Source organism: Cottoperca gobio, chromosome 21 (genome assembly GCF_900634415.1).
Source record: "Cottoperca gobio chromosome 21, fCotGob3.1, whole genome shotgun sequence".
In the NCBI taxonomy this organism is placed as follows: domain Eukaryota; kingdom Metazoa; phylum Chordata; class Actinopteri; order Perciformes; family Bovichtidae; genus Cottoperca; species Cottoperca gobio.
The window spans coordinates 16,512,974-16,534,668 of record NC_041375.1 but is presented as its reverse complement, the minus strand read 5'-3'; the positions used below and the strand labels follow the sequence as shown (position 1 = coordinate 16,534,668).

Here is a 21,695-nt window from a genome sequence, read left to right as displayed (position 1 = left end):
TTAATCCAACTGGGGTCATATCTCACAGGTGCTTCATCCTATCATCACACTTTTTCATGACTTTGCCATGGGTCCTAATTTAAAGTATCACACTATCAGAGGGTTACGGGCACTCAGGCACAGATGCAGCAGACACATAGGAAGTGTAAGGTTCCTAAAGTAATTATATTCTGTGTTTTTTTCATATGATATTAATTACATAACTCATGTTTTGACATTTTGCTATGATGGTTGTTTCTTATAGTACTTTATTCTGTCCTTGTACGTAAATATGCTGGTGTAATGAGGGTTAATGAGATCCACTGAGCTCTATTTCTCCTTTGTGTATCAATCGACCTTGAAACACCAGGAGCAGGACTCTCTTGTTTCTGGACACTCAAACCTCATTTTGGTTGTGACCTTCCTCTGTCCTCCCTGCAGCTGCTCCTGATGCCAGTGAGCAGACTCAGACAGGATGGACCCCCTGTTGGGAACAGTTGCAGCACTCTGCCAAAGGATCAACTTACATCCATCAGTGCTGCAAAGATAAGATGTGAAATTAAATACTTGATCTTGATCGTTAGCTTTGCGGAGGCAAGTCATAAATGAATAAAAGAAAAGCATCTCCAGGCTGTTTTTTTTCTTTCTTCCTCCAATGCTTGACCTAATGGTTAGGACATTTGCAGTGCAGATGCAAAAGTGTAGAAGGCAAACGGCACTGATTCTCTGTAAAACACATCCAGACATCCTGTTCTCTCTCTTTGGTCTCCTCAGAATGGGATTGTGCGGTGGCCAAATGCAGCTTGGCTCACACAGCTGTGGAGACAGATATGGCCAAGAAAGTTTAGCCACAAATCTTGGTATTGAGGAAATCCCCAGGCTTTGCCCAACAAGGGAAGAGTTTATAATCAGGGTGAGGAAGTTTATCGTCATAGCATAATAGTATTACTTACCGTAAAACACAAATGTATAATGCAATCTATTAAATTGCATAATTTCAATAATCTCAATCACTTTAAGGCAACTAAAGTATCCTCATATGTACATTCCCAGATTGTGTATACGATCTGTATTCTGTACCAGACTTCAATGGTAGCCATTTCCTGCATAATTGGATACTACTTGCAATTCCAGTACTTTAAATGTTTACTTAGTGGAAAATGGTACTGTTACTGTCTCAGCTCAGATCTTTTATCTCCATTCACATAACGCAAGAGAACAAATACTCTTCAATGGTAGCAGTACAAGATAAGAGTGCCAAATTTAATCTTTAGCCGTCGTCAATACCACATGAAATCAGCACCGTTCCTATCATGGTGGGAAAAGGTGTCTTGCAGGAATTAAATTGAGCTAATAGCCGTTCAAAGCGTAATGAGTCGTTAAACACCCACTGTATATCCGCAATGCACAAGGATTACAGTTTGATAAAGCAATGAAACAGAAAACCCTTTCCTGGTCTTATACTTCCCTCTTGTGGCCAGTTAAGGTAATTGTTTCTGGAGTTTAAACGTACCATTAATTAAATCACCGTTTGATTTTAACTTCATGCTAAATCCTAAATTAACTCCTTGGGGGAAAGGCTCAAATTAGATTGTTGCATGGCACCATAAATCATGGCTCCTTAATAAGAGTTAAACATGGACCCTATTGACTTTTACATTAATCTTCGGTAGTACCATATTTTCATTTGTAAACTGTGGCTATAAACAGTATAGATACAAATGTAGGACATTACATAATGATTAAAATGAGCTAGAAATTAGAAGTAGTGGAGACACCATAGAAGGTGCAAAGATGAATATGTATGTAATGGGTGACATTACGTACATTCATGGACAAAGTCTGCAGCGTACAAGTAAGTAGATTATAATTGGAACCTGTAACAAAACTCACTATTAGAACAGTGGCTAAAGTACACATCAAGGGACTACACATTTAAAGCAATATTACAACATCTATATTTTTTACATTCAGTTTTTAAAAAACATTCATGACCACAAATGAAACAATAATATCATTCAAGTCTAATGATGACGTCTAAATACAAGTTATGGATGATTGTGTTGCAAATACATCTCTGTGGTAATGAGTACAGCACATTCAAATGAACTGCAAAAACATATGTACAAAATTACTTTTTATATAAATCACACAACAACATTTATATTTATACAGCAACAAAACAATATCACATCTACAATAGTGGTTGGTGTAAAGTTCCATCAGTCTATCAATGAGAAACATTACCAAATACTGCATATACGGAGACTAGTGTTTCAGAGAATGACTCCTTTCTCTTAAAGTCGTCTTCAGTATAGTTCAACAAAACCAAAGGGTGCCTCACACCAAGGTTTCAGGCAGGGCGTCTGCATTTTCTTTGGACAGTATATTCCATATATGCCACCTCTCTGTCTGCCAGTTCGGTGCACCAGAGCCCTTTTCTCGTTCAGGCCCGGAGGCATCTGCGGTGTCTACAGTCTGGAGGGCAGGGCTTTGCTGGGACTGCTGTGGGGTTTGAAGGTCAGGCTTATACGTGAAGAGGGAGGGTGTGGAGTAAGAAATATGCGTCTCCCTCAGCTGTCCAGAGTAGTGAGGGGGAGACAAACCATCCGTCGTGACCTTAAGTAATGAACATACAGGGTGTCCTGTCCTCTCTGCCAAGTTGTCTGAGCTGAGGGCTCCTGATTGGCTGCTCAATCTCTGATGTAATGATGATTGAGGTTGTCTCTGTCCTCTATGGTCATGAGGACCACTGCTGCTGCGAGTCACCGGGAGGTGTGGCCTGATTTCTAGCACGCCCAATGAGGTTTGTGCTGGTCTGTTGGGCAGCTTGTTGTTACCTTGGTGACTGCTCAGCCCCTCCGAAGATCCATACGACTCACATTCCGAAACGTCTCCGAGGGAGCCTGGGAGAAACCATTCATTAACATCCAGCATGCATTGCATATCTTAAGACCATCTGCAGCATGTACAGAGGACTTCATTACCAGTGATATGATGGCCAGTGGACTCCTTGCTGAACAGTTCATGCCAGGTGTCCCAGAAATTATCAGTTGAGGCTTCTAACAGGAGCAAAAGAGAGGATTATTTACTTTTGGCTTAAATTGATTGTGATATTAATATAAAATAAATCACGCTCTACCCTTGGCTAGACAAAGCATACAGGACAAAACATGATACTAAGGTTTTTTCGGACCACATTCTAAAGATAAATGTACAAATCTACAACTTCAGTCATTTGTGAACCTTTCCATTTAAACAATGCTAAAGTAGAATTTTAAAGAGAAAGCAGATTACAATTAGAGTTAGCATTATTATTATTAGCATCATGCCATTTAAATTTCAGCCAGAAAGTGAATAAGTATTTCCCAAAATGTCAAACTGTGCCTTTAAATTATACTTGATAATAATATAGTATATGTTGCAAAGAATGTAGTTCACCTTTATCTGTAGAGAGTGTAGGAGAGGTGCTGCCAGATCCCTCTTTAGAACGGCTGCAGAGTTTGTGCTGCCTTGAAAGTCTGGGGATCCTGTCTGACAATGGACTGCTGTCCTCTGGGTATTTACACAGCAGTCGATCTGACAGGACAGGGGAGTTGTTGTCATAGGGAGACACCTCTCCACTAGATGCTTTGATGGAGTCATTGGATAAGCGCCTGTCGGTCAGAGAGAAGGACTCTCCTGGTCTAAGAAGGCCTGGCTCACTGCAGAAACAAAGAATACACAACACATATTACAAGGGGGAGCACCATTTATTCTTCATGTGGATCATTTGGAGGCTTGGGCAGAGGGATGGCAACACACCGACAAACAATGAGGTGGAAACTCACGAGTACTGAGAGGCCTTCCTACGCAGTAAGTAATCCACTACATCGGGGTCAGTTTCTTGCACACTCATCAGCACCTCATTCTGCAGGTCAGCAGGAACCTGAGAGAATTCAAAACACAGTTACAGCAAAAAGGGATTCAATACAGCAACAATTACATTTTGTCACATTCATTTCACCGTGCCTTAATAATTAATCACACTTGAAATGAACCGAGGTGATTCAAGGCAGAAATCATTAACAGCAGTTAAAAATAAAAAATAAAAATAAGATGGGCTTCACTTTGCCCCCTGGCTTCCTGAACACATCATTTTCAGATACTCCAATTAAGTGCAATCTGCATGAAAAGCAGAACGCATAATGCAGAGGAGGATCTCGCCCCTCGTTTCCAATCATCGTCTATAAACAAAGCACAGCCTGGGTCGACTCCTCTCCAGTGACGCTTCTCATTTGCCATGCACAAAAAAAAGAAGGAGTATTCACTAAACTTCATTTCGCATGGTTCAGGAGAGAACTACTAATTGCATGACATTCTGTATTGCTGTGACACTACTTTGTTTTATAGGTGACTGTAAAAGCTTAGTCCTTCCCAGAAGCTATAAAGTTAATGTTTACATTTCATTAGATGGCTCCACTCTATTAAACTTAAGAATCACGCCTAAAGAAGACATTGAGATTGCTTGAATAAGCCATGGGCTGTCTTTAACTATTTAAACGGTCTTTTTTGGGTTGGAAGTAAGGTCGGCTTACCATAAATAGCGTATGATACGTATTGATCATCCGTTGGACCACGCTGATGATGGCTGTGCTCTCTTCTGCGCGGGCAAAACTCTGGACTGCAAACTCTTTGTCGGAGTTCTTTTGCTTGTGTAGGAGGTTCGGACCAAAGATGGTTGCTAAGTTGAGTGATGTCATCTTGTTTCCAGTGATCTAAACGACACATAGGAGAGAATTAATTTGTCTGGACAGTCTGTGGAAAACTTGATCTTTTGGTTTGGTGGAAAACAGGTCTTCAGCTATAGGTATGTCAGAATTCCAGCGACCCTTCTACACGGTAGAATTGGAGTAAAATATATTTAAAATGTCTTAAACTTTTAACCCGTAATCTTCAGGTTAAAGCAAAACTAAATCTTATACAGCAGCTTTGCCAGTAAACCTCTCAATTCACATTCAAAGATTACCCGTATGTAATCCCTGCAATTACAAGAACGTTTTTCTACACTGTAATGATATGACTGTTAACAATGGAGCTAAATTACCTTAGATTGTTCATTTAATCTGCCCATGTGCTTACACACAGGATTGGAAACTCTTGCACGCATTGAGTAATTATGGCATTAAGAGTCTTTTGTTGTAGATGGACGGACCCTCCTTGGCACCCTGGAAATGTTGGGAATGTGCCCCGAACACAGTCCTGCCACCATCAATAAGGCTGGCCTTCTTTTGTTCAAAGCAGACTTCTTGTTCACCGCTACAGTATGTATGCACTAGGACCGAGGCCAAGAATGAACTGGTTCTAAATCCCTGGGAATCAATTCATGTCTACTGTGATGATTAGTAGTCTAAAAGCAAGATGAATATGCAAAGATTATCATTATAACAAAAAGGCACTTTGGGCCCCAGACTGGCTTCATGGAGTAGGAAAACAATCTGGGAGGTGCAAGTATGTTTCCCCCTATGTCGCAATTTACTTACACTTCTTCTCGTTTACAAAACATAAACTAGGTTGAAATAAATTATGACTCAACTGATGTATGTAGAAGCATAGTGTTAGTGAAGTGTGGTTAATGTTGTAGGTTGTGCATCATTTAATCAAGATACCCACAATGGATTATCATGCATAATGTGCTGCGCTTTGGCACATCACTTACTTCAAATTAGAGGCTGCAGGTGTAACAAACATCTGCTTTACTGCCTTCAGATGGCTGCTGGGATTCATCTCAATCGCATTAAACTTGTAAACTGTTTATTTACGTTTGTACTCATTTTTTTGTACCTGCTGGTGGAATCAACAAGTGTCAACATGTGTGAAATACTGCCAACAGAGCTGCTCCACGGACGTTTAAATGCCAACATAACAGCACCTTGTATTGTGGTCCCTGACAATAAATCTCATCTTGTCAGGCGCAAAAAAAAAAAAAAAAAAGTAAAAAGGTGTTTGTTTGCACCTGTTTTTACGCTGCCACAATAGAGGGCGTGTACCGTTTCTTTACCTCCTGTCTGTCATTGTCAAGGCTGTCTTCAGCATGTGCAGCCACCGTGGACAACAAGCAGAGGAGGCGCTGCAGCGTGTCGCTGTTACAGGGAGGAAGCAGACAAATCAGGTGCTGGATGGCACTCTCCTGTTCTGAATTATCCAACACTGTAGAAGCAAAAAACAAAACACAAAGTCAATTAAGTCAATTAAGAAAGAACAAAAAAGTCAACAGCACACCACTGAACATTTAACCTCCCACCCCAACACCAAGCATGGTGACTTGTTGTTATTTTTGCTCGTGTATGTGCTCCTCACACATTGTGTTGATGAAGCCTGTGTAGAGTTCTCTCGTTAGCAGTGGGTCAGGCATGTCTCTGAGGAACTCTTTTAGCAATGCAGCTACATCATGGACACTGTGCTCCTCGCCCAAATGTATCTCCCATCCCTGGTCAAACTCCTTGAGAAGCTGGATGAAAAATATTGTGATAATTATTACAGCAAAGATGTTGCTAATAGTTGCATTTAATATAGCGCTTTTCCAATCTCTTTACAACACATGTCAGCATTCACCCATTCATACAGAGTCAGTGGCTACCACACACACACACACACACACACACACACACACACACACACACACACACACGCACGCACACACTGTTGGCCAGGCCATCGGGAGCAATTTGGGGTTCAGTATCTTGCCCAAGGACACTTTGAGCCACAGCCGCCCACGTACAATTAAATTAATTGCAGATGTGTGTTAAAGCTAAAACAGCTGACATTGTACCTGTCGTACTCTCTTCTTGGAACTCCCAACACGGAAAATTCCAACCGTCTGTAGACCTGTAAGGAAAGAGGAAGAGGTTTTCTTAGGGCCAATTTTGTGGCAATTATTTGGCCTCAAAAATATTAAAATTGCATGATTCACAGGGTTATGAACCAACTATATGTGTTACTGACTCGTACGTTTCCACAGAGATCAGATGGACATTTCCAAAGCTTTTAACCTTTAATAATGTGTACCGTATTTTTCCAGGTGCTGGCAGCAGAGATCCACTACCCTCGGCACCTGCCTGTAAATAGGGTTAAGGCTGAGCTTCTTGTCGTGGCGCGTCTTCTTGTTGCCAGCTGCCTCGGCTGGCAGAGAGAGCTGAAGGGCCTCCAAGAGCCGAGACTCGTTATCATCAAGATCGGTGATGCAATCCACAGATACTCCACCCTGTCATGGGAAACAATCATACGCCGATTGTTGGGAGAAACTGTCATTCGATAGACACCGAGTGAGTGCACACCGCACGCAAAAGGTCACCATTCCCAGAGAAATCTACTGTGCAAGTGTAATCGGACAGATTTCCTGTCAGGTTTATCGACTAAAGAGCCTACCCTCCTGCGTGTCCGCGGGGCTGCGTCTTGCGTGCTGAGCAGAGGTGATTCATTAGGGGTCTCAGAAGTGGAGCTAAGGGACGAGTTGCTGCTTGAGAGCTCCTTGTTCCCCCTTTTGATGCTGGAGTTGAGGTGGAGGAAGGATAGCATCAATTCAGTGGGGTCACTGTGCTCCTCCCACGGGGGATCGTGCCGTTGCTTGTGTGAGCGGTCGTTGGAGATGACCTGCGACAACGGTATGCCAAACGCCTGGGGCATAGTCTCTGTGTGAGGGGGGAAGGGCAAGACAGTTAGACTCAAGAGTTCATCTTGTTAGTTCCAAGTCAACTGGGAGATGTTGAATTACATTTACGATGCGTCAGTCATCCGCATGTTATCTATTGTTATCATTTGAAGCTTATATTTTCTGTGTTTGCAGTCATTCTTCGTCTTCAAACTTCATCTTTGCTAAATGTTGCTTAAAATAAATATGACGAGAGAAATGCCTACGGTGTTCTGCAGTGCACATTCAATATTCACAGTCAGAGAGCACATACTTTCTGAAGGGCCTTTGTAAACAAAAGGGGAAAAGAGGAAAGAGGGGGTTGGCCGTGCTGGAGGATAGGCTGTAATGAATGAGCCACCACTTAAGATTGTTTTTGTTATTTCCCTCGACAGCCTGGCTGACAGGGAACATCACTTTGCTGCCAGATTGTTGCAGCGGGCGGGGCAGTGTGGCGGTTGAAGATCAGACTTTTTTTTTACCATACTGTAGATTCTGATCACTCAGTGCTTGATGGGTATAAACAGCTGAGCATGTCTGCTTCAGTGGGGCTATACAGCTTCAGCCAAAAGGATCAAAGAGTATCTTTTCAAGTGTCAGAGGCTGACTAGATTATAAACTGGAGGGGAACAAACTAAGAGGACTCAGTGGCTCTCCCATAGACATACAAAAAAAAGGAGTGTTTCACTGGTTTGGAAGGACTAACAATAATACAACTGAGTGTGTTAGAAATTCTCATCTAAAGACAATTTACAAGGGAAAGCACTGACACTCCCCCTGCAGTATGGCTTGAATCCAGTACATCCCACATTACCTTTGTCTCTACTCTTTTCTTTAGATAATGCATCCAACTTCCTCCTAAGTGACTTCTTGTGCTTGTGTCCATCTGAAAAGAGGGATAGATGTCACGGTTAAATATAGAACTCAGGTTAACCAAAGGGTTAAACAGTTCAAAAAGGTGCAATGTGTAAGTCTGAGCCACCAGCTCACTCCTGTGTAAGACTGTCTGTCAGTCAGTCAGTCAGTCAGTCAGTCAGTCAGTCAGTCAGTGTGTTTTCTGTGGCACTGGGGGCTGTACGGTCCGTGTAACGTTACGTTTTGAAAGTTTGCATGTTAACTTGGGTCCGGGGCGGCAGAGACGAGAAAACTAATCTGACTCGGATACGGTCGGCGTATATACCAGCACCGGGAGCAACAGCGGGCTGATGGAGCGCCGAGTCTAACCTGTGTAACGGCAGCTACAGAAAGTTGGACGATCCGTCTGGGAATCGGCTAAATCAGTGTTATCTGCTCACTGCTAACGGAAGATCTTCCATCTCTTTTTTTCACTCAACAGTGTTAAATGCTTAGGACACAACACACCCTTACACAAAAAAAGGAAAAAGATTATTTTAGCATGCAAGCTAAACAGAAGGAAAAACAATTACTGCCATTATGCTGAGTTTCAGAAGACATGTGACAGAACAACCACTTGGTGAATAAGGGGAGGAGGCCATTAGTGTGTGTGTGTGTAATATTACATTTAGGGATGGTGATGTGGCAGCGTAGGTCGTGATCCCGAAGCAATCGCCTGAAGGCCACGTCCTGGAGACGTACCCTCTCCAACTCTGAGAGGCTTTGCAGAGGGACGGGCTTCAGGCCAACGCTACGTCCTGACACGCTGTTCCAAGTGAAGTCACCCTGAGGACACACAACACACACACACACACACACACACACACACACGCACATTACATTACATTATTGTATAAGGTCATTGTATAAAATACTTAATCTTAATCTAATCAATGGTTGCTTACTCTTCAATCTAGTCACATTTGACTGTTTTATTGTCTTAGTCTGATTTGATTTTAATGTACATCCTGAAATCAAAGTGCAACACATAACCAGTACATGCAATCTACCAGAGAATGTCATTTAGTCTTAACAGCAGGGAAGTATAGATGGTAAAAAAATGCTTTTTACACATTAATCATCTTTCCTATGAGAAACACTGACATCTAACACTGTAACGACAGTTTCTTTACAGATTATGTTTAAATGGTATCAACTTGTTGATACGCACAGAGCATTTGTGCTTTTCTTTTTATGTAATATAACATGTTTTTCTGATCGCAGAAGCGAGAACTGTGACTTGTTGACATTAGTAACACTATCTGGCAGGAATTCTGTGTCCCACAATTGGGCAGGTTGTCTTACCAGAGAAAGCAGCAAGAATACTGATTATGCAGATTATCCTATTTTTGCAAGGAGCAAACAGATGCTTATAAATAATGCAATCACATTTTACTCTTAAATGGGAAATACCTCATCTTAATTCTGTCCCTGCTCCACTCAAAGGTGTATGACGCTGCCTATGATTTGGATGCACACTCCACTGATTTTTGAATAATTTATCATCAATTTAAATCAAAACAACATTTCATAAATATACTTCATTAGTAAACATTGCCACAGATGAGCCATTCTGAAGATTTATTTCAGTGGTAATGACGGGGTAAATACTCTGATCTGAAATCCTCAACCTTTGAGCATCTCCATGCTGGAGATTACAGCGCTTTGATCCAGTACGGTCAAGCCAATCATATGAGCCATGTTCCAAAGAGGCTTAGTAAGTCATTATCAGGATACGGCTTACACTAAAGTGGCTCACTCCCATTAAATGAGAATTAGGACGGAGCTACAGTAGCATACTATAATACATACAGTACGACAAAGTACAGTATACATATGCACAGAAAATGTGAAATGACAAACCTATTTTCTTCGGCCATATGTTTACTGTACAAAAGGCAGCGGTCACTGGTCTGTACCCATTACATTACATTACAGGTCAATTAGCAGACGCTCTTATCCAGAGCGACTTACATTAAACTAAGTACAGGGACAGTCTCCCTGGAGCAACTCAGGGTTAAGCACCTTGCTCAGGGGCACATTGATGTCTCCATTTGTATTTGGGAACCAAGTGGGAAATTGATCAGCAACTGGTGTCTCCCTTCAGGACTATTATTATTATTACTATATTATTATTATACTTTATATGTATGTCACATATTCATAATAGTTTCTTCATCAGACAAAACATATTCACACTATACTAAAAAGGCATATCATTCCCATAGTAATTTATAACCTTAGTATTACTTTTTATTATTTGGCAATTATTTATGTTTCTACAGCTTCTTGTTACGGCTTTTAATAACTTGAAACAGTGACAGAAAACAATGCAGGCAGATAGGGCACCGGATGGCAGTGCCCACACAGCAGAAATCTGTCACAACTGTATATCTGTTATCCATTTCAGTATTATAATTCTTTTTGTTTGCCTCAGTTATATCATTTAGGCATGGCAACAGCTGTTTAGGACACAAAAGTGAAAGTAAGCACCATTGTCAGCCAAGAATAGAAGTATGTAACAGTAACAGTGTTTACTGTATGCCACTGTTTACCCCTTTTAGATTAGACATTCCTCTCGTGTGACTATATGGGAATGGAAAAGTTCTGCCTATCTGATGATGGGTGAGCCGTGTTACCAGTCAGTGTAGCGATGTTCTTAAATGAAAGATTCTATCTTTTTCTGTGGAATTCCAAGTATTGCGTACAGTATTTTTGATGCAATGCCCCTTTAGCTATTCCAAAATCATAGGTTTGAGTGCACCATGTCCAGACATGACGTTTGAGTGCACAATCACTTTGGTACAATATTGAAACTCATTTATCCACCGTTTCTTCTTCTTCTTCTTCTTCTTCTAATTGTCAGAAAATGGATAAGTGAATGAGAAAATAAACAAATCAACACTTCTGTCATAATTATAAATAATAATCTTTTTTTACTTTTAATAAGAGGACCTTAGAGGATTTCTTTTTATATTTGTCACAGTGGAAGAAAGTCAGACCCAAACAGCTGCTCTCAGTTGTTACAGAAGCAGTCATTGTAAACGCTGGATGAAGTTACAGTTTCTTATCGCACTGAGCTCACATTTACAACGGTCACTGATAAAGCCAGTACTTTATAAACTTAAAAAGAAAATACCAGATTTGTTCCAGCTGCCTCTCTACAACGTCATGAGCCATCTGAACAGAAAGAAGCCTAACAGTGCTTGTTCCTTTCCTGTTTTGTTTTTTAAAATAATTTCTGTACTATTACAACAAAGCCAGCAATAAAGTTAGCATACCTATTGAAATGTATCAGCTAATAATTTATCTCAACCCTCTCCTGTAAATGAATACACCTGTGAATACACACCGAGGTGCACTTTCCTTGGCCTACACTAACTTTAATTTAAGGCCTTGTTGAAACCCAACACTTTTGTTGTTTTGCGCTCCCTGGAATACAATGAGAGGAAACATGCAAGGTAGTTCATACAATATAGCAAGATTGACAATTCAGATTAACTAATCAACCACACTTGAAGTAGATCCAGTGAGGTGACGAATATTGCTCTGTGCTCAGGAAGCCGTTTAATGGAGGGATGGGCCAAAAAAAAGCCCCCACACTTTGAGTTCTACTGTAAATTTGGCTATAAATGTTTAAAAACTGCATTTGATTGCAGTCATTTGACCATCATTTTTTTTTTAACAATATGTGTAATAGTGTTGGCAATTCTAAAAATAACATTGGGGTGTCCCTGAAAGTTTGTAACAACCAACACAACACAAAAGGTCACTTAATTACTGTTATTGTAAGTAAATACACACTGTAATTATGCTCTAATATACACTCCAGACTGTATACAATGCAAGATTAGTCCATTGTGTTCCCCTTTTGCTTTCAAGGTAATATACAAAAATGTGCAAAGTATTATGACCATTGTGGGACTAATACAAACTACAAGTGTAGACTAATTGAGACACATGACACATATCCTACAGTAAATGTGGAATGGGTAGAAGTGCATATATATGAGTAGTGAGCAGAAACACAGAGACGCTCAGTCAATGTTCTTGTATTAAAATCCTCATGAGCTGATCAGGGACGGGCTTCAATAAAATTGCATGGATCACTGAAAACAAGAAAGAGTTTGATTCATAATCTTCCACTAATCTTTTCAAACTCGCATGCCCTGTGTTAATGTCATTGTGTTTGTGTCTACCTGTAACTCTTTCCTCCACTTTAGTAAACTAGTTATGGTACAGGGAAACAACACATTATTCGTTCACACTGCTAAACAGTTACTCACAAGATAGGTGATGCTTCGCTGGAGAACGGGATCCCGCATTACAAAGACTCGGGTCGCCACGGACGAGAAGTCATCCCTCAAACATGTAGCCCACCACTTCAAATCGACGCCATTTGACTTCATACTAAACACCTCACATTAACCCTCAATGCTTAAAGTCTGGATCCAGGTCCCAGACAGCATGAGGTTAAAAGAGGAATAAGTTCAGCGACTTATTTACTACACGGTGACTGACGCAGTCCCGGTGAATACCGCTTATTAATAGAGTGACCGGGGTTGCGGGACGGTCAGTTCTCTTAGTCAGGTCATAAGGTAGCAAGGTATCAATAAAACCACTCAGAGGAAGTAATCAGGTCAATCTTACCTGTGACTTAAGTGGGTAACACAACACGTTCAGTCATGCTAAAATCAATATATCGACTGGGAGTGGCACAGAGCTATGATAATGATACCTAAAAGAGTGTTTAATTAGCTACTGATGAGTGTGTCTGGCATTTTAAACGAGCGCTCAGAACAGTTTAATAAAAACAAATTCGCCCGCTTGGAATCTAAACACTACAATACCCATGAGCCTCAGCTAACGTTGCCATGGAGAACAAGTCAAACGCGCGAAATACAGAGGTAATGTAGCAGCAAACAAACAAACTAATTGACTGTACGGTCTATGTCAACTGGACACGTGCTACTATACTGTAGTGTACAGCAACACAGTTATGGAAGTCATCCGCAGTTGACCAAGAAACTAAAAGTGAGCTTATTTAAGATGTTGAATGTGTTGGCATAAATTCAGCTAGCTAACGTTAACGACGAGTTGGATGTTTCTCATCACGATAAATGTATATTTGAGTCAATTTTAGCCAACTGACAACGCGTGTAACGTTACACCCAATCCTCCATTATTGTGGGGTGGTGGCAGAAATCTCAGAGACACATCTCAAAACCTGGTAACATTCAACCATAACTATCTGCATTACTAGACACCATCAGAGTTAAGTGAGAAAACATATTTGTATTGTTGTGTCATTTGGGGGGGGGGGGACAACACAGACTGTGGACTGTAAATTGTTGGCACATAACATTAAAACGTAACTATTTATGGGTCTTCTATGAGTCTGTATCTGTATGATATGGAGTATTTTGGTTTTTAATATATGATTCAGTAGTCTTGGAAGCACAGCTAACAGAGTTAAAACGACCAAAGAAAATAAGAGCTATGCTAGACCCTAAATCCACCAGGCTGACGATAGCTTAGCTTATTTCACATCTGCATGTAGGCCTATAAGTACCAAGGAATGTCAGTAATCAATGGTCAGAGTTATGTTTGAGTTTTACAGCCTAGTTAATCCACCAGAGAGCACTGACAGTGTTTTCTTTTAATAAAGCGTAAAATGTCCTGCTCAGTACACATCTTAGTCCCAATTCCTTATCAAAATTCTTATCAAAAATGTTTATGTTAGATAATAAATATTGGCTGATATGGTCATCAGGTTTGATTTACATTTTGTTTAAATAGTCTATTTATAAAGGAATCCAGACATTTTTTGAGCTCTAATGAAAGTACAGGCCCTGCACACCCACACAGGTGTTTTAAGTGATTCAGGTAGAGGAAATGCCATTATAACTTATAAAATCTTATAAAAGGAAAAGCACAGGTGTTACTAATGACATTAACGATGGCTTTGTTTTATACAAGTGTCTCAGTAAGTCATGCAAAATTTCAGGACCCCAAAACTGCAGCTAAATGTCACAGGTGTAAAAATGAAATCAATGTTGGCGGAATTCCATTTAGGTGCTTCAGTTGGTGCAACATGACGTGAGAAAGGTGTCGATTAAGCACAGTCTAACCCCCCACACGGTTAGACAAGAGGTCTAATTAGGCCAAATAATTGAAAACAGCTGTGCAGCTGGACCGTGGACATGTGAGATTTGTATTAGTCAGACAACAATGTCAGTTGACTAATTGATATGTAGCTTACACAGGGAAGCTATAACTATAATAGCAGTCATCCCCCCACAAGGAGGTCAAGTTGCCTCTCTCTGGTTGATGTTTTAGGACACCTGCACTTCATCAAAATTAGATAACATTTCTATTGAAGTCCTCTAAATTATGAGGTGAGACTGAAGACAATTTTACAACTTTGGTCGGACATTTCTCCTCTATTCTACTCTGGAGTAGCTTTGAGTGGTTTATGCCTCCTGGAAGGAGTTTGTTAATGCAATGCAGGGTGATGATAAACAGGAAGCGGCATGTCCGACAGAAACAAACTATTTTCAAGGCAATGTTGGGTGGAGACATCGTCATTCACTTTAAGAGCTCTTTAGGCTGCACAGTGTCTTTGGTAAAACTTGAAGACAGTAAAGCTCAATAATTGTTATATAGAATTTTACCTATACACTAATATTAGTAATAGCTTCATGTTAGACATTTAAACACAGATAGCTTATGATCACGGTGTCATGCTCTCAGTGAACCATTGAAGTCCAGTCCACATATTGTACATGCCAAATAAATGAATCAATATGAGTAGACCATGAGAACCCTCTTGCACAGCAGCTGGGGCAGGTCCTAATATCATATTATCATAGGTTATATTGCAAGCAGACCAACAGCTGCATCAGTCTGTAGATAGGATTAAATACCCATTCTGTTGACTGCAATTAGAGTGCTTCAAAATAAGTAGTCAAAACATCAATCAGATTCTGTGTGTCCAATGTTTTTGGAGAATCACTTATTCGTTTGAAAGGTTTCCCTAGTAGCATTGATCAGCTTAGGATTCAATTGAAAGTGTTAGTGTCTCATGATGGTCTAAATAGTTTCTAGTACTTCTCTATGCTACGGGAAGTACAATGCTTAAGAGCACACTGACAAATAATAGATGTTGACGAGACATCTGTATTAGTATCTGCCTTTTATAAACTGTAATTGGAGCACCAAAATGCCATTTTCTGAAAAGAAGCTGGATTTTAATTTAAGTAGGCCTACGTCTCCTCTTGAATTTAACAAAGTTAAATTGCTTTCATGATTTCAGCGACTTTGTTACAGAGAGAGGTTTTCAGTTTCCTCCAAGCTCTTCCTCCTGCAGGCCGTCTCTCCTCCATGGGGCTCAGGGGAATGCAGATGACATTCCTTCTAAACACTCCAACAGCACAGGGCTCTCAAACTGTTCTTTCTCTATATCATCAGATTGTTCCAAGGAGCCATGTGTCATCATGCTGTTCAGTTTGAAATTCAAAATAGCAACTATTTATATTTCAGAATCAAAGCTACAAGTTTGTTTTAATTTGAATTTGAATGCGAGTAAGTTACTAGCATAACACATTATAATGTACACTTAAAGCTGCATTTCATCAATGATGTGGGATAATCATTCAGAATCAACTACCAGAGAAAAGCTGTTATAGTACATGTAAAATATACACCATAAACTTTCCATCTGCCACACAACTATACATTCAGCCTCCTCCAGCCTGACATAAAGGCAATGAGAATAAGATTAAAATTGCATTTGAAATATGTGGACAAAAGCCAGTGTTGCTTTAACACACCATTTGTTACACTGCACTGTATTGTCAATGTTAAAACTGCAGCATTGTGGCCGGATAGTCATGTACATTTGATAAAATAATTAATTAGAATTTTGCAAGATACAAGATGGATACTACCTACAGTAAAGCCTTAATCTTTGTCCCAGTGAATAATGTCCTCATTTGGTCACTACATTACTGCAACAGAATAATGAATGGCTCCCTCGAAAGGCTTTATAGTTGCTGCAATTTACTAATTTCCAAAGAGAAACCTGAGCAAATGAAGATATATTGTATTGTTGCATATCTGATCTGGCTGTTTAGAGTGACTTACAAAGTCATTTCTCTAAAGGGTTGTGCATTATATCAAATGAATTAATATTACGTCACACACTGCCTGGGGTCCTTTCCAAATCAACATCAACATGCAGGATGTCATGTGGAAAGAAAAATACATTGAATTACAGTTAATAAGTTAGGGTTTTGAATAAGGGAGTTATTTTCCAAGATGTCAAAAGGTTGTCCAATATCGACCCAAAAGGAAACAAAAAATCAGCGTAAATGAAGCCTAAACATGACTGTAACCAATGCTAGGCACTTAAGTGGATCAGAGAAGGAATCTCCCAGTTATATTAAACAGTAAATGACTTGCAGTTGTGCAGTCATGCATCCAAAACACTTCAAGATCAATTCTAAAGTGCAATAATGCTGCATTAAAAGACAGTTTGAAGCTTATATGTCTGTTTATGTAACTGTCCTTAATAATCTAATCTCATGAAACTGATTGGTGTTCTGTCTCCTCTCCCACAATGTAGTGTGTTTGTTGAATGTTGGGCCTAAAACCATGTTCTCCAGCAAACATATTGACCTTATTTGATGGCCAATTGTATTGTTGAGTGTGACACACAAAGGAGAACTGAGAACAGGGTAAAGACACTTTGACTATATAATAACTAATTCCCTTGTTGAAGGAAACAAATCATGTCCGTCCCCCCTGTTAAAAATGAACAAATTGCGAACTGGATGTGATTATTCAGTGCCAGCTTTTGAGGCCATATATATGTTATTTTTTGATTGACCTGATGTGAAACAACCACCTATGTTTGCCTCTAACCCACTGTTTATTTGTCCTCTTCTCAGAGACAAACTGGATGCTATGGTGCTGCAGTTAAGCCAGCAGGTTTAGTTCCGTGCCATGCAAACGGACAGTCTCCTGTGGGAAGAAATATGTGCCTGAGGGACCGTAGCCAAGGATCAGGTCATGCTGCTCTACTGTGAGAAATAAGAGTTGAGGCTTTCTTCATGTAAACCAGATGTCTCTGCTTTCCATCTCAGCTCAGACTATTGAGACCCCGGGTGAGTACACCTCTAATAGAGCACAGTGAAATTTAACCTATGGAAAATACAAGGTCACTTGCAACATAGATCAAAAATACCACTCTGACACTCCTTTCTAAACAAGGGGAAGGATGTGTATTGAGGCCTGGATCATGCTACAATACTTTACAGCTTGGTGATCATTTGAATCATATACAATCCTAACAGAGCATACCCTAGACTAGACAACAGACCTTTATTAGGATACACTATGACCGAGCACATTGTAATAATGCATTTCCATTGATTATAGACTCATCTTAAGCATGACGTGGCATCAGTTATGTCTTATACATAACCTGAGGTTGCCTTTGCGATTTACTCTATGTTAAGCTCAATGAATATACTGTACTGTACACTGGATGGCATTCAAGAAGGTAACTACAGTATCTTACCCTAACCCTTTTTACAAGAGGCCTGGACAGCCTGAGTTACAAGACATAGTAGGCTGTATCTCATAAAAGTTTGCAGAGCTGGGGCTGTTATTGGGCGGAGGTGGAGCAGTGTTTTGTACAAAAGGGGAAACATTGTGAGACTGACTTCACTAATGTTGTTGTGACGGTATCTTAGATACTATTGTCCCTGAATGAACTGCTGGCTACGTATTTGCGCACATAGAAAATGTGTCTTTCATTACAGACTTGGAGTTAGGTTTGCATACAGTAAGGCTCTTACTTACTGTCAGTTTAAGCCGACAGTGTGGTCATGTGAGTCTCCAGGAAAGATCTCACACCTCAGATTTCAGCTCAACTGGCTGGAGTTGGAGCTCTAGAAATATAGTAGTAGAGCTGTACCATTTACAAATACCCCCAAAAGGTATTTTGAGTCAATGTGTCGGACATTGTTATCTGCAGAGGAGGTAAAACTTTCCATTTTAATGCTTGGCAAAGAAAAACTAAGCTGTAGCTCTGAAAATAAGGTGTATGCAGCATGCAAACACTCTCCAAAGTCATAAATCATATTAAATATCCTCTCTGACACAGAGCTGTCTCCAATATTAATCAGCATTCTTAAGAGCTCTGGCTGTAGGATCTGGGTTCTTGTTGATGACTGTAAGAGAGACCAGATACCTGGTTTTCATTACAAGCCTATTATAATGTCAAGTCTGTAACACATTTCCATTCTGCTAAACAAACAGTGTTACCATGAGGACCAACTCAACCACAGCAGTACAGATTGGCCTAAATTATGAACATGTGACAAGTACCGTACATTTCAAATAGATTTATCTTCAACAAAAGTATTCCATTATAATGGCTTTTAAATATATGTTAATATATTTCCCCCTCTGCTTTCTGCTAATTAAATGACATAGTGAGGCACCACCATGGACAGTAATCTTTTTCCATAATAACTCGGGGGAGTTTTCTTTCCTTTGATGGTATAGGAAGGCTGCTATAACAGAAACAGTGCATTTATCGCACTGCTACTGCTGCTTTACATGGTGTGGTGTTCATACGTTGATCTCTTAGGCCACTAATACATAATTAAATCTAGAATGTTTTTGGCTTTTACTTACAAAAGGCAAATAAAAGCCTCATTTTTAATGGTGGAATGACCATGAAAATGTGTGTTTTATATTGTTACTGTAAGGCTGTACTCAAAATGCCCAAACCTGATCATTTGGGATACTTTTCTCCTTATTGAAGTTTGCCATGTTTGTACTATAGTCAGGCTGAAAGCTTTATTGCACAGGAAATAATTAAATTGACACCAGCCTCTTCCACACTTTTTCCAGAACTCCACCTTTAGAGTTCCTATTATAATGTGAGAAAATACACTTTTCTTTGAGTAGAATCTAACCAGATGGTTACAAAATGTGACAAATTCTTCCAATGACACCTCTTTCAACATCAGCAAGTTGGCACAAGCAAAGGCTTCTGCCGACTTGCTGAACTTGCCAACTTACTGAGCTTGCTGAAATTAATTCAACAGGAATTAATTTAGTCACTTGTGGTGTCCAGTGACGCAACAACAAAACAATAGTGCATCAATGGTCCCCACGTATACGTGTATGTGTTTGTCACAGACGAGTCATGGACTTGGTGATGTCGCAATAGTGGAAGAAAACTATTTGCTTTGGATTTCTTTCCCATTTTGAGAATAATGTAAAAAAATGTACAGTAAAAACAGTTTTCAAATGTGTTTAAGATCAAAGGGAAGTCCCGACAATCCTACTTGGCTATATCATCCTTCAGGGAATTCAAGCCACTTCCGGAATCTGGATGCAGAGTATTTCTACAACGCTGAGCTCAAGTTCTGCTTTCTGCTTGAGCTTTAACTCTTGTAAGTATTGTACAGTAGTACTTCATGAATGCAATTGGAAAATAAGTTCAAAAGTGATATAAGGAAAGTTTCGGGACACTTGCGACCCCCTCAGTTTATGAGAAATCATTCATTACACTCAAAAGCATCATACAAATCATCTCCGTAATAAACATTAGAGTCCAGACATCTTTTTGGTAAAACTAGGTTTCTGGATGCCGTCTGACAATTCAGCTGAGGAAATCTGACAACAATCATCTGAACCGTGAAGCTATCGGGTCACTGACCTTATGCGATGTCTCCTCAGCTTCGGTCCCATAGTGTCTCATCAACGCCGTATCCAAGCTCCTGGTCTGCCTCAGTCTCCGCTTGGAAATAGTTTTGGGGCTTAGCGAGCATGAGAAAACACTGCTTAACAAACCTTGAGCGGACATATCTTCTTTAGCTGGTCAATTTGTGATTTAGAGAAGAGTAACGGAGATTCATATAACTGCTACAAGTCCAAACTGAACGCAGGAGCAGCAACGTTTCACAGCAGCAGCAGGTCCCCAGCGCGTCACCATGCTGAATTATGAAATCCGCGCCTGGATTCCCTGGTCACCCTCTCCACCCTCTCCACCTCCCACATACTCTGACTCAGTGCTTCCTCCTTTCATGATTTGAATAACGACTTGAATGTTAACCCCCCCCCCCAACACCCACAAAAACAAAACAAAGAATGAAGCATACACAGAAACCTTTGTGCAAAAGACCTTTATTTATGCGTGGGCGTGGTACAGCGTGCGCGTGTTTACGCGAGTCTTGCTGGTAAATTAAAAAGGTGAATTATCATGCACACATGTAAACACAAAGGTAATTAAGTTTTCAAACATGACTCATGCAGTTTATAAAATACACACTGTAAACGATGGCCCTCTAGAAACAAATAAAAACATTTTATTTATTGAAATCTAGCCACTCTAATTTCAATAACCCTTTTATTGTTGAAACAGGACATTGTAATCTAGAATTGTAAGTCAAAATCTGAATCATATTTCATATTCATATTCAGCACATTTAGCATAATGTAACAAAACAATTTAATAAACACACTTTACACTAAAGATTTAATATTGTGACAAAGACGTATATTGTCTTTAGCACACCAAGTGTACTATGTATATAATGCTGCAGCTTTTTGTAATCTGGTTATATGGCATTATCAGTTTTAGGGTTACTGGGTCGATGTTGTTTACACTGATGTTAACATTTTTTTAAGTAGTTTATGGCAGTGGCTGATTTACAAGAATTTACAGCATCAGAATTTCTATAGGAGCACTTTCGGAACCAGAATACATCCAACAAACTTCAATTAAGACTATTTAAATTAACCTTTTAATTCTTCTAATTGGTCTTGCGCTTGTGTTATGTCTTATAATGACAGACACATTAAACTATACCTTACACATATTCACAGTCCTCTCTTGACCACACTGCATTTTTTTCCTCACCGTAAGGCATTTGAGATACTTGGCATGTAGTGCCCTGGGAACAGACTCTTCCTGTGGGAGCCCTGGGGAAGGGACCTGGGTGATAACATGACATGTGAACCAGCACTGTATGGCCACGATAAGGTTTCATCAGATACCAGAGTCTGCCAAACAGACAGGGGAAGTGGTGATAAGGGGGCAGGCTTTTCGTTTGATCCACTTATTTGGTGG

General features: G+C 40.0%; 1 protein-coding gene across 3 annotated transcripts; it reads right to left on the bottom strand.

The window, feature by feature from the left end:
- Positions 1 to 1,920: 1,920 nt before the first annotated feature.
- On the bottom strand, positions 1,921 to 20,573 carry LOC115026587 (rho GTPase-activating protein 6). 3 transcript variants are annotated; one of them, XM_029459455.1, is made up of 13 exons: positions 20,283 to 20,573; positions 9,169 to 9,328; positions 8,463 to 8,534; positions 7,387 to 7,649; positions 7,027 to 7,222; positions 6,791 to 6,846; positions 6,319 to 6,469; positions 6,020 to 6,168; positions 4,557 to 4,736; positions 3,810 to 3,907; positions 3,421 to 3,683; positions 2,967 to 3,041; positions 1,921 to 2,885 (listed from the first exon to the last, which is right to left on the bottom strand). In XM_029459455.1, the coding sequence occupies exons 1-13, from the start codon at positions 20,427 to 20,429 to the stop codon at positions 2,320 to 2,322; spliced, it is 2,376 nt and encodes a 791-aa protein (XP_029315315.1). In that variant the 5' UTR covers positions 20,430 to 20,573; the 3' UTR covers positions 1,921 to 2,319. The 3 variants fall into 3 exon arrangements, with proteins under 3 accessions (XP_029315315.1, XP_029315316.1, XP_029315317.1); XM_029459456.1 differs by lacking the exon at positions 20,283 to 20,573 and adding an exon at positions 12,829 to 13,728; XM_029459457.1 differs by lacking the exons at positions 8,463 to 8,534; positions 20,283 to 20,573 and adding an exon at positions 12,829 to 13,726.
- Between the last annotated feature and the right edge of the window lie 1,122 nt (positions 20,574 to 21,695).

Coding starts and splice junctions, on each gene's coding strand:
- LOC115026587 (XM_029459455.1), bottom strand. CDS start 20,429: ATGTCCGCTCAAGGTTTGTTAAGCAGTGTTTTCTCATGCTCGCTAAGC. Junction 8,535..9,168: donor CCACATCACCATCCCTAAAT/GTAATATTACAC, acceptor CCCTCTTTTCAG/ATGGACACAAGCACAAGAAG. Junction 3,684..3,809: donor AGGAAGGCCTCTCAGTACTC/GTGAGTTTCCAC, acceptor TTGTTTCTGCAG/TGAGCCAGGCCTTCTTAGAC.